Source organism: Electrophorus electricus, chromosome 2 (assembly GCF_013358815.1).
Source record: "Electrophorus electricus isolate fEleEle1 chromosome 2, fEleEle1.pri, whole genome shotgun sequence".
Taxonomy (NCBI): domain Eukaryota; kingdom Metazoa; phylum Chordata; class Actinopteri; order Gymnotiformes; family Gymnotidae; genus Electrophorus; species Electrophorus electricus.
This window is the reverse complement of record NC_049536.1, coordinates 17,340,281-17,354,091: the sequence shown is the minus strand read 5'-3', so window position 1 is coordinate 17,354,091 and position 13,811 is coordinate 17,340,281. Positions and strand designations below refer to the sequence as shown.

The 13,811-nt window shown below is 42.5% G+C and overlaps 1 protein-coding gene across 3 annotated transcripts in view; it reads right to left on the bottom strand.

Annotated features, from left to right (window-relative positions):
- Positions 1-213: 213 nt before the first annotated feature.
- si:dkey-97m3.1 (fatty acyl-CoA reductase 1) overlaps positions 214-13,811 on the bottom strand; it is a 35,629-nt gene continuing 22,031 nt past the window's right edge. For all 3 annotated transcript variants that reach the window (XM_027008684.2, XM_027008683.2, XM_027008682.2), the window contains 11 exons: positions 11,901-12,130; positions 8,829-9,004; positions 7,089-7,268; positions 6,693-6,870; positions 6,143-6,187; positions 5,482-5,600; positions 5,335-5,402; positions 4,504-4,675; positions 4,092-4,221; positions 3,671-3,798; positions 214-3,061 (listed from right to left, as the gene is read on the bottom strand). In XM_027008684.2, coding sequence (XP_026864485.2) covers positions 2,899-3,061; positions 3,671-3,798; positions 4,092-4,221; positions 4,504-4,675; positions 5,335-5,402; positions 5,482-5,600; positions 6,143-6,187; positions 6,693-6,870; positions 7,089-7,268; positions 8,829-9,004; positions 11,901-12,089 — 1,548 coding nt within the window. In that variant the 5' untranslated portion in view covers positions 12,090-12,130 and the 3' untranslated portion in view covers positions 214-2,898. The remainder of the gene's footprint in view (positions 3,062-3,670; positions 3,799-4,091; positions 4,222-4,503; positions 4,676-5,334; positions 5,403-5,481; positions 5,601-6,142; positions 6,188-6,692; positions 6,871-7,088; positions 7,269-8,828; positions 9,005-11,900; positions 12,131-13,811) is intronic.

Below are 13,811 nucleotides of genomic sequence, written 5' to 3'. Positions count from 1 at the left end.
ACACATGTCTCAGTGTCGGGTGTGTGTGTATGCATGCAGTCTCTCAGATTAACATGGAGTAGAATGTTTCTGGTAGGATACTGCGCAGAATACTTTGCCAATCGATCCTTTCAAAGTGCACAAGTTTCATTATATATATATATATATATATATATATATATATATATATATATATATATATATATATATATATATATATATATAAAACACCATGTAACCACTTAGATCATTGATTAACAGAACAAACTAACAGTACCGAGGAAGACGAGGAGCCGGCCATTCTGTACTGCTTATGGCATCTGTGTACTTTTTTTTGTAATGAATACCATTAGAGAGAACCACTTGACAATGGTAAACAGACACTTTGTTCAAAGCAAACTTTTTTCATCAAAAATCTAAAAATGCATTTTTGGCAATTCACCATTTGAGGGCAGTCTTGAAGCAAGAGTAAACAGGCCATTATTTGAAGCTCCACCTGCTGGATTCGGTTTGTTATTTAGGGACATCACATCATACTTTAAGTATCTCTTTTGGGGTAAATGACTCCTAAGCTAACAAAACAAATCCTCATACAAATTGTGCAAGTAGCTTGAATGCAATGTGTTTAATATAATCTTCAACACTGCTTCATGTAAATTGCAAATATGTATGCCATCTGTTTATGAAGATATTTGATATCTGCTGGAGAACAATAAACCCTCAAAGCTCACAACTTTCCTAATAAATGGAACAATGTCAGATCATAAAGGAAATGTGGCAGACAGCGAGCAAAACTGATATGAGTAAATGAATTGGAAGCCATAAGAAGTGGTCTGTAATGCTGCTTCAACAGCTGAAGCCGACAGCTGGTGCTCTCAGTCCACCACCAGCCATTCTGCATGCACATCTGCTTCATGCAGCTTTAAGCATGAGGACAGCTACCTGCGCTTCCTGCAGCCTTAGTTCTTGATGCGATTTTTTCCTGCTTAGAAGTGGATTTGGGTATTACTAATGAAAAGGAATAGTACACTATGTAACAGCGCACCCCCCCCCCATGCAAAAGAGGGGGTAGAAGAGAAAAAAGGGAAGCCCTTCGGCTATGCCATCAATAGACCATCACCTCAAACCCTTAAATATACATTTGTACGATTTGATTTTTGGTACATATGCATTTTGAACAATATATAGATCTCTCACACAATTTAATGCTGATATAGACTACATAATTAGCACTAGCATGAGGTTCTCACAGCTAACCCCCAGAGAGATTTAAAAGTCATGAACAGACAGAAAGTGAAGACAGCTAAAAGGACAATCTGAATGGTACTTGTTAAAAACAGAAAGGTTATGATAAGGCCTAAGCATACTTTTTGCGGAGACAACGTTTGTCTGGCTTCGGTGAACAATGTCACGTAATTGCAGAGAAAACGAACAACCACAGACGTCGTGCAGAGGCTTCGCTTGCGGTGTCGTGCACATGGCAGCTGGGCGAACTCTGCAGAGGAATACACTATGCAACAAAGCTTGTGATTGGTCACACGTACTCGACAAAGAAAACCGCAGAGAGTATGAAAGCTATCACAGGACGTATTGAGCGCTTTAGTCCTACTGCAACAGCACAATGTCCTGCAGTTTAATGCTGTATATCCACCTATTAATTCGGATGAGAAAGTAGATGCTGACCAAACCAAAGTGGGCCACACCTTAGCCATATCAGGTGGCCAGAGGCTGCCAACAAATATCCTCCCATATCTCACTTTCCAGGACCCATATCTGCTTCTGACACACCTCAGTAAGCTGAACTTTTTCTAAAGTGATGGTTTTGTCTAAATAATGAATTATATTGGTGAACTATAATGTCAAAGAGAGCTGACGACAGTAGTTTTACTTTGTTTGCCACTTTAAGTAACTAAATTCTTATTCCACAGCAGCACTGGAATGCGTGTGGAAACTTCATGATCCAGTGGCAACTTCTAGCACGGGGAAAAGGGGTCATCACACATCTATGACTGCACCAGACATAAGCTTCAATACAGGGGCACAATGGACAAACAAACAACAACAAAAAAAAACTATGAGGAACTTGTATAAGATGATGGTATGTAGGGAGTTCTGCATTTACATACATGTTAAAATAGATGTAAAATTATCATTACTGCTCCACCACTATTTTACCCTCATAGTCTGTCTTGACAGTCAAAGCTTCTATGCTGAAGTTTATCTGAAACCTGGCAGCATTTTTCTCCCCATCCGAACATGAACGGTGGGATACTCTGCAGCCATGGCCAGAGGATCTGGAGAACTGGAGACAACACTACACTGGAAAACTCTTACTCAAGGACACATTACATCACATCATAGTGTTACAGGCACACACACACACACACACACACACACACACACACACACACACACACACACACACACACACACACACACACACACACACACAGAGAACACTGACATCTCTAGCAAAGCATTCTGAACAACAGCCATGAAAACCTCCATATTCAACTGATTAAGATTCTGGTACATACTTTTGTTTGCACAGAACACTGTCATGATTCAAGAAGTCTAAAATCATGGCTGTCATAAAAAAAATATAAAATAAATAAATAAAAATGTCAAGGCCTTGTTTTGAGACAATCATACAAAAAGCACTGACTAACAGGCTTGTTGCATATATAATCTTTCTTTTAAGAACATTCATTTTTAAGAAAAGGAGAAACGGCTCTAAAAACGAGTACATCTCACAGCTGGGTGATCAGAACGAGCACTGCTGGCATGGATGGTGAGATTAGCTAAAGAGACGTCTGTGGTGAAGGGGCAGGGCTTAATGGCTAGAACACACCTCCCTCCCTGTCTCCTGCCCTTTGCGTTCTCTCCTTGAGGTTGGGAGGAGCTGGTGAAACGCTGCCCTCAGTTGGTCAGGGTGCTGGAGGCTCGGAAGTAGGACAGGAACTTGAAGCACAAACTCACGACAAAGTACCAGATGTTTCTGGCCATCTGAGAGCGAGCGATGAAGACACGCCAGATGAACACCAGCAGCAGAGTGTTAAAGGTGTAACGGATGTTTCTCAACCTGAGTGTGAGAGAGTAAGAGGTAGAGCCAGACAGAGAGAGAGGTGTGTGTATGTTGTGTGTAAGTGAGTTTTTTTTTTTTTTTTTTAAAGAAAAAAAGTCGAGTCAAACAAAAAAAAAAAAAGGTATAAATTCACACTTATGGCATTTAGCTGAAGCTTTTATCCAAAGCAATGTACAATTATGGAATTTATTTCCCCTCTTTTGTTTTAAACCCCTCAAAAAATCCTCCAAAAAACCTACTTTTATGGCATTTAGCTGTCCCACTTATCCAAAGCAACTTACAATCAAGGCTGAGTACAACTTGAGCAATTGAGGGTTAAGGGCCTTGCTCAGGAGCCCAACAGTGGCAACATGGCAGTGAACCAGCAACCTTCCGATTACAAGTACATTACAGTACATTAACCACTGAGCTACCACTGCCCTATAAAAAAGGAACAAAGCTTAAAAAAAAGGAACTAACAGCTGCTATAAGAAAAATGACAAAGTAATGTCATGATAGGGTTATGTACATCACAAAAAGGCACTGGACATGAGACAGAGACATATGTGTGTGTATGTGTGTGTGTAGAAAGAGGACATTTTTGTATCAATCAAAAGTTGGTCTTACTTGCGAAGGTGCTGTCTGGCTGCAGGTATGTCAGACATGTCCTCATTCAGAACATATTTCTTAGTGCCAATGCAGTAGTTCTCAATGTACTCAGGCCAGTTCAGCTGATGCACGTCAAAGTTAAATGTCTGAAAAACATAATACTGACGTCCTGAAACTTGTGTAGGATTATGTAAGGTTGACAGAATACTGTATGTATGCGTGCCTTTATCAGTGTAGAAGAAGGCTTGAATGTATGTACATATGAGTAAATTAATATAGCACATAGGTACATGTGAAGTTGTTTTTGTTTGAATTTTCATACATTTAGCATTGAAGCCATGTGTATCTTTGAGGCTCAGCTCAGTGTGTGTGTGTGTGTGTGTGTGTGTGTGTGTGTGTGTGTGTGTGTGTGTGTGTGTGTGTGTGTGTGTGTGTATACCCTCCTATCTTCTGCACTGAGCTGGTTCATCAGCATGTTCATGTTGTCAGAGTTCCACTCCCAGTCCTGACTACTGAAGTACTCCAACAGGGCGATGGCTTTGTGCAGCCGGGTAAAGATCCTCATCATCCTGCAAAGAATGCTCACAATCAGTTCACAGTGGATGCAGAGTGTGTGTGCCCAGCCTGCTGGCTTAAGATACAGGACCACACACATATACACACTGTTCATGACAACTGTGTGTATTGTGATAAAAGGACAATCCATCACCGATCCCTACTCTACGGAATATTGACTTAAAAATGAAAATGGTCAAATAAACCATGTGCTTGACCAAGTCTACAGCATATTTAATATTAATATTTGCTGTGTATAAGCATGTACAAGCTCTCGAGGACGCTAGTGTTCTCACTGGGGTTTCTGGCCAGACAGGCGCAGGAAGAGGTCATAGATGAGGGCAGGGAACTTGTGGCTGACCAGGATCCAGTATTGGTTGATCAGATAGTTGGAGGTGATGTTGGCGTTGGGCCGACGAAATGCCTGTTCCAGAGGATTCCTCTTGAACGTGGACATCACGTGGTGCTCTGAGAAATGAGAGCGCATTCCAGAAACTTAGTAATTTATGTACTGTTGCATTTCAGCCAGCTGCCTCATACTAGTATGCTAATAGACACAAAGAACAATGTTTGTTGCCATGGCAATACTGATAAGATTGGTGCTGCAAACCAGATGGGGCTCAGAATCACCCTCCCAAACCACTCCTACAGTTGCCATGGGGACACTAGGCTGTGATTCCTCTGACCTCTGATCAGTGATTTTTTACACACACCCCCACACCCAATACCCAAACTCCTCTTTCAGTAGGTCAGTGAGCCAAGTGCTGAAAACCATCACGTTGTTGTAGGTTTTATGGTCTTCATAGCTTCAGGCCACAATGCTGAACTAAACATCATATCGTGAGGAACTGAGTGACACGACTCAACTTGCTCCTCAGTTTTGGAAAAAAATGTTTCCACGGTGATTAATTTCACTGTTCAACTGTTCCCAAATAAAAACAGAGTGCAAACAAGATATAACCATTTTTCTGAACTTGCCAAGACTGACATACTGCATGTCATCATTTTTAATTCAACACTTAAATAAAATACTCTTAATATAGATATTGGGCTACAAATTCATGTGCACACATGCATGTATGCATACACACCTTAAAACAGTAAAACAAAAGCAGTGCAGTGCATACCAATTTCTCCCCAGTGGAAGGGGTTAATGCCTCCTGTTGTGCAGTTGTAGACCAGGGCAGATTTTGGTCTGAAATGTTTATCAAAAACAGGAGATGATGAAATCTACTCAGATAATTTGTGTGTGTGTGTGTGGTTTTTTTTCACACCTGTGCACTGCTGTGTACCAGCCTGCAGCCAATGTCAGGTTGATCACCATGTCTACTGGGATCAAATCTGCCACTGCATCGTTACTGGCCCTCATGGTCCGCAGGATACCTTTCCCAGCCTGCAATAACACACACACACGTGCACACACTCACTGCCTCTTTTGAATGTATTTGCATGCACTTGGACTATAATGCAACTCCCTTCACCTTTTATTAAAATGAAGCTCAACACCTTCTCTGCCCAGTTATTTCTACATACACACAGACACACCTCACCAAAGGGAAAACCCAAACTGCATATTGATTACTTAGCCGGTTAAGGAATAGCACATGCTAATGCAAGGTGTAAATGCACACTGCATGCCCCGCAATCGAAAAGTGACTGGATGAGCCAGAACAAGCCAGCTTGGCTCTCGGTGATCCCAAGCAGGTAGAAACGCAATCCTTACAGTGCGTCTGAATTACAGAGAAAGGAGCCATATGCTGCAGGATAATAAAGCCTTCAGATTTTTGCACAAATCCCTGAGCATTCTCTTTCCTTGTCTGCAGTGCATTCTGACTGCAGACAGTTTAACTTCCATCATGCACAAGCTTGGGCCCCTGTTCTCTAATCAATACACTACTTCATCTATTCGTTCAAAGGCAAAATAGTCCACATTACCGCAATGAAGACACCACTTGGCCCATTGAAGTTGTCGATCCAGCCCTGGGGGGGGTAGAGAGAGAGAGAGAGAGAATTTGGTGTGAGACAGGTTCACAGCAGTGAGACCATAGAATGACAGACTATTCGAAACTGTTGATCCTCATGGGTTGGCTAGGAAGAATCATGACAATCAAGACCCTTCCTTGGTCTACACAAGAGGCTCAGACTACACAGCCTGGCTGCTGTCCTGGTGCAGTGCCCATCAAACCTGACCTCAGTACTGCAGGCATTCAGTGGAGTATTGTATCTCATGGGCTCTGCGGCCTCAACACTTCCTTTGGGGAGAACCTATAATCTGAAGAAATGTAAAAAATGTGCTACAACTTAAACTCTCCTCGCAAGAGAAAAATTTAAACATTTAACTGCAGAATCCTTCAATCATCAACGCTGTTTAACTATGGACATGATTACCTGGCTGGCCTTTTTCTTGTACTAAGGCTAAATGCACCACTAAAGTAGCACACTGGATAAAGCATCTGAAGTAGCAGGCAAAGTGTGAGCGACTCACTGGGAAGGGCTCCTGCCAGCTGGCTCCCACGATGGAGGGGCGGATTATGCCGATGTTCAGCCTCCCGCTCTCCTGCTGCACCACGTACTCCGCCAATGCTTTGGTGTAGGTGTAGGTGTTGGGCCGGTCACCTATCAGCCGTGGCGTGATGTCACGAACAATGGCATCATCCATCCACCTGATCACAGCACAGCACATTGCATGGAATACAATTGAATAGAATCTAAGATGATCTGCTCTGTCAAACAGTTTACATCAGAATCCAGCGCTCACAGCCCATACATTTCCTTGCAGAGGAATTTTATGCATTAATTGCAGTTTTTGAGAGAAAAATGATATCAATCCAGCCCTTTCTGCTTTACAGGAAACATGGAAGGTGCTTGAGCTCACACTCACTCAAGTGAGTCAATGAGCTTCTTGGGCTCAACGGGTGGAGGGTAGATGACCTCATCGATGTGACGTCGATTGCAGTTGGCATAGGCTGTGGAGATGTGGATAAAGGCATACAGATGCTGCATTCGCTGCGCCAGGGCTAGGATCTGCTGTGTCGCAATCACGTTCAGCTGCAGAGCATGTCTGTCAGACAGGCACAGTACACACACACACAACGCACGCATGTCATCAAAACTGTGGTGGATAAGGGATACCTCTGCTAATCAGTCAGCTCCACTCAACTCTCAGAAAGCCCTGCAAACACTTCGTTAACTAATTACACAAATAATCTACACAGACCCATGCAAGAGAGATAAAATACTATTTGTTTGCTAGAGTAATGGGCAGCACTTAGAAACCTTTCAGGAAGCATTGCTGCAGTTGTGACACAGAAAATAATGCAACATTACTAATGTTAGCTACTTTTATCCTTCATGGCCCCCTACCTTGGCCATTGTAAAGAAGCATACATCATTTTCACAGGCCATCTTTGTCTCTAGAGGCCACAAGGAAGGAATGAACTCTAAAAACATCAGACAGACTGGCAGCCCAGCATGAGAAAGTGGTGGTAAGAATTCGAGAACAAGTCTCTAAGGGTTTTTCTTTCTTTAGCTTCTCTTGACTCAGCAATTTCCATTCCAATTTACCTGCATGTCAGCGCACGTGGTCCGTAGGTAGGACATAGCTGAAATGCTCTCGCAACACACAAGCTGAGTATGTGGCCACCCCACTGCTACACCCTCCCTCTACACAGGGTACTAGCATGCAGTGGGTGCTGACAGACAAGTTATGCTCTCCCTTTTCAGTAATGGTGAGTAGGTATGGAATAGTGTTTGGATGGTTGTGTCTTTTGCTAGGCTGATGAGTGCATATAACTTTCTGCATGCTTGTGTGGGGTCTAGGGCGTGTATGTGCAAATATGGTGAAGTGGCAGTCTCTTAAAGGGCAAGTTTATTTGATCACACCCTATCTAAACACATAGGTGTATTTATATATGGCGACAACTAGGCACCTCAGGTATTTCTTTACATCAATTGCACCAATTATTAAAATACATTCAAAAATAGATAAGGGCATTGATATCTGTAGCATCACGATTATTCAGGTGCTGTACATGTTGTAGGCATCATTAGCACAATGCTCTGTTTGTTAAGGGAAATGTGTGGAAATTAACACTGATTCATGCTCTTAATGGAGCATTTCCACAGCCTACAACACCACACCTCATGTTACTGTTACTGAGTGAGACCAAAACAGAGTTTGCTTTTAGTGCGTTTTGGTCATGCAATTTCCTTTTTTTAAACCAAACAAAAACTGGAGCACCAGTGCCCCAAAATTAACCATAAAGCAGAGAACAGACAGAATGACAGCAGGAATTAGTTCATCAAAGCAATGAAAAGTAGGCTTTTAGACAGTTTTTATTTTAATTATTATTTTTTTAGGAAATTGATGTTGACTACTCAATTAGGATATATGGTCATGAATTCATCTTATTATAATTTGATTTGCAAAACCAAAATCATTGGCTGAGAAAAAAAACAAAAAAAATCTTAAAACTGAACATACCGACATAAAAAGTCTGCGGTAACTAGAAATTGTACCACACATGTTTAGGCTCAAACATGAAAAGTGTGAACTTCCCCTTTAAGTGGCGAGTGTGTGTGCATGCGGGTGGATGTGCCTTGGGCCAGTACTCTCTCTTACTTGAGTGGCTCATCAAATCGAACGGTGGCAGCACAGTGGAAGACGATGTTGATGCAGGAGCTGAGTTTCTCCACATCGGCTGGACTGAGGGCCAGACCAGACTGCATCAGCTCACTGCTAATGGGGATAATCTTCTGATGAAAATCTGGGTTATCCTCACGCACGCGGTCAAAGAGCTGCAGGACACACACACCCACACACCTTCTTGATGGAAGAATAAAATTTGGGGGCAGAACAAGAACATTCGACTTTAGTTAGACTTATATGGCTATCAGCTAAAAGTAAATGGACCACACAATCCCTCTCCCTCACACACACTCCCTCTCTCTCTCTCACACACACACACACACACACACACACACACACACACACACACACACACACACACACACACACAAATACTTGACGTAGACATTTGACAAAGTATAGTAGATCCGGCATTGTAAAATTTTTCCACGCAAATGAACTACTGAACCCCTTGCCACTCCTCTGAGTTTACACACACAGCACTTTAATGAGTTCAGAGACCGTACATGTCTGTACAGTAGTGCAAATAGAAGATCTCAGAAGACATTGGCCAGGTTAAAGATGCAACAGAGAGGGACAGCAACACAAAGAAACAGCGGGCGTCTGTGTCTCTAAGAAATAAAGACGAAAAAAGACATTGTGTACTGCATAGGAGTCGAGGGTCATTGAGGTCAAATACTATAAACATGTGCTTTGTTTAACTGAAGGAAAAAGCAAAGTGCATTGTGGGGTAGCAAGGTCTCTGTGCCAGTCTGCTCCCAGGCCTTATGGCACAACTAAAGCAACTTTGTGTGTGTATGTGTGCGCGTGATTGAGAGAAGAAAAAGTGAGTGCTCCCAAAGACAATGCTCTCTCTCTTGAAAACGCACACATATGCGAGTGTGCGCATACACCCACACGCACCGACCCCCCCCCACACACACACAGTTGCTTATCTGTGCCAGACAGATGATGTAATAGTTGTTTAGCTGTAAGGAACAGTGATATCTCTAATCATGATGAACATGATCCAGTAGGACAGGTGAGCCTGAGCGCCTCATCCTCCTCTCCGGGAAACGAGAGAGCTGCTCTATCATGGAGGGATCAATAGCCTGCCTTTATATCTCTCTCTCTCTCGCTTCGCTCACACAGACTGAATTATTAAAATCTCACTAGTGGCCAGCTCGTTCTGTTCACACCGGAGTGTATCTAGACTTTTCTCTCCATGTCTCATACAATGGATATTATCATGTCTGTGCATGACAAGAAGAAGAACAAGATGCAGATATAAAAGCAGCAGTTTTAATAGCTTTACATACAGGAGTAAATAGTGTATAAGGCTTTGTGGTTATAGCTTATGTACACTACCTTTGGTATCATCCCTTTAATAAACACACTTGCAGTGCACGGATTGATAAAGATCACGAGTTCTATGGGTGTAGCAGAGGAACAGAGAACAAAACTGCCCTGTCTGTTGCAGAGCTGATGTGGAACAATGCTTCCCACTGCTTAAAAAAAAAAAAGAAAGAAAACAAAAGAAAAAGAAACTTGAACTCTGTGTTCTTGCTTTCACTCTCACATACTCCCATACAAACGCACGTTCCCGCATTATAGCAGGTTAGTAGCAGGACTGCTAAGAGGATCTGGAGCTATGGAAGGAGACATTTTTAAACACCCAGACTCTCAGACACACTCACTGGATTTCTGTCAGTCTGGCATCATCAGGATGGTGAGGTGCTACTCCATTTATTTTGTCAGACCACTCTGTTGATGCCTTCTGATAAGTTACTAGGTTGTTTCAGGGACAGCTGGATTCTAAAAACTAGCAGAACTGGAAAGCACCAGTTTCAGAATAAGAACTAGAACACCGGTATCGGCCTTGCCCCGTCCTGGCACATATACTCTAACTTGCACTCTCTCCCTCTTGCTCAAACACAGGCCTTGGACATGTTAAAATAGTATCCATAGTCATCTCGTTATGGCAACCATTATTAAGCCATTTTATAGTACAGCTATTAGATTTACAGCATTTTAAAGTGAGACTTTTCTCAGCACATTACACTTATCTCAAACAGTGCTTCAGACAGACAGGCTTGTCTACAGTTTTAGAGCCTCATTAACACTCTACTACTGTGCTGGTAGAAAAGCCTCCTCTACCTATGCTCAAATTCCTTGCTGTGGGTTAGCAAATGCAAAGCACTTGCACTTGGTCAACACCCTGCAGGGTGCTATTGGGGCATTTATTCTGGTATACTCCTGCCATTTCAATGTTCCAACACATCCACTTCAAACTTATGGAGGGCTCACTAATTAGCTGATGGGTGTTGAAGCGGGCAAAGTGTTGGTGCGGTGAAGAGTTACTTGAGGAGCCTGGCATCGGAACATCCTGCTTTGGGATAAATTAAACCACTTGCACTTTCAAAGTGCATATTCTATTTATAGCTGGAAACAAAATAAAGGACACCCACAGACAGAACAGCACAGTTTTGAGTGAACAAAATACAGCATGTGAAGTAGGACAAGACAGGACAGGTATAATTGTGAGAAAAAGGAATGTGTGGGGTGTCCTGATTCTCATAACCTGAGGTACAGATAAAATCTTCCAATTTTCCTACACACAACTTGATCAAGAAGTCCTGCAGTACTGAATAAACTGAATTAATATTTTTTTTAAAGAGACAATAAAGCAGGTAATTAAATTGAACATGAATCAAATGGAAATTGGATTAAATAGTTTCACAGGGGAAAAAAAAAAATCCACTCATTTGCATTACAACTAGGCAAAAAGACCCACACATCTATTTTGACTGAAGCTATTTATCTGACAAACCTGAAAGTTAATTGTACATTCATTTTAAAGGCTCTTGTAGTTACAACAATGTAAATCCTACTGGTATATGTAGAACGCAGAAGCTTTAGCAATTAAATAAATCAAACCAGTGAAATGAAGTGCTGTGGTGGGACAGGAATAAATCAGCTCCTCTCTCAGACACACCCACACACAAAGATCGTGTTACTGCACATAACACACCCCCACTTGCATTATAGCAATAGTCCTCCACTCACTTTACACTTCAGCATGTCGTGGACGCGCTCCTGCATTGACTGGCCAGCCTTGGGCCGGACGAGCAGGTAGAGGGCCTTCACTCCAGGGCAGGAGCGCAGCAGCTTCTCCACCAACACCTTCCCCATAAAGCCCGTAGCGCCTGTGATCAGCACGTTCTTCCCCATATACCACTCCGAGACAGACGACATGATGAGAGGAGAACACTAGCTCTGATCCACCCAATCCCAACCTACTCCACAGAGACAGACAGAGAGAGAAGGGTGTACAGGGAGGGAATGATGGATAAGGAGTGGAAAAAAGAGGGAGAGAATAAGGGAAAACAAAAAGAATTAGCATCTCTGAGGCTGGTGCTGTGCTGACTGCCACCATACCGCTCTGTAACCAGGTGAGTATATGTAGGTGTGGCTGATCAGGGCTAGGACTTCAGCTAATCTGTGCAAGTTTATATGGGAGCTTTTTACATCACTGTCTGTTACTAAGGTCTGTGTTCTTGGTCAGTGGTAGCTCAGTGGTTACGGTACTATATTAGTAATCAGAAGGTTCCCAGTTCAAGCCCCACCACTGCCAAGTTACCACTGTTGGCCCCTGAGCAAGGACCTTAACCCTAAATTGCTCAAAGTTGTATTGAGCCTTGATTGTAAGTCGATTTGGATAAGAGAACCAGCTAAATGCCATAAAAGTAAACGTGTTTAAAACAGAAAAGAGGAAAAAATTAAACATGGAAAAAGAAAAACAACTCACATACCAGGAACAATTTTTTTGTTGAAATATACCAATTTCAGAAAAAAAGGTCAAAAAACAAAGTCAGTGATGTTTTGCTTTCTAAAGGTGCTCCATAGAAGTCGGATACTTTGAACAACATATGAAAAGACAGTGGTTATACTACACCACCAGCAGTCTCATTTGTCTCAGGATGGCTGGAGTTTGGTGGAACTGAGTCCAACTGAGGCAGCTGACCAGTCCCTAGCTCTTTTGGCAGATCAACACACCTAAAACATCTACCTCCCAGGCCAAGAAAGACCCAGATAACATAGTTACTCACTCGCTGTCAAACAGACTCTCCCACACGTGTGTGCCAAGGCTTTATTCACTGTGCATACACAGCTCTCTCAATCTACTCACTCACTCCAGGTCTTAGAGGCTGTGTGTATGGTTAGCTCTGGAATGGGCCCCAGCTTCAGGGCAGGTCTTGAGAGTGTAAGCCAGAAATGTTGCTCGCCTCATCACTGCACTGCTGCAGAGAGCAACTGCACATAACCTGTCATCCTGCATCTCCCAGTGCATCATGGGCGACGGGATATACCCACCTGCTGCTCTTGCTTATTGTGCTCTCATGTGCCAAGACACACGTAGGTACACACACAAGTAGCACAGTGTACCATATAACACATGTAACAGTGTAATTACACAGGTTCTTAGTCTCCAAAAGTTGTAAAAGTATTACATCAAGCACCAAACTCCCTCAGTCACAGGTTATTTCTAGAATGTCTAAAATTCCAAAGAGGGGTGGCTGAACTGAGAGTGATCAAGGCACAAAAAATTAAAACACAAAACAGTGAAGTGGAGGAGTAAAATGAGGGAGAAGGGACAAAAGGAATGGATCTAGGAGAGAGGAAAAGTGCCTTAAAATGAAAGCATTACATTTTAGCATTAAAACAATACACAAACACATTCTCAGGGTCACTCAATCATCTCTTTCTTCGTCTCAGACACATGCACGCACACATTCCTCACGTCACAAGCTTTACAAATTCAACACTGTGATGTCACAGGCTGCAATGCACCGAGTACATTAAAATGACTAGGGGAGAAAGAGAGAGAAAACTAAGCATGGGGGAAATGAGTGAGGAGTTAAAAGGACACTGCTGTTGTGGAAGTGTTTGTACTACTGTCATTAGTTTAAATAAATG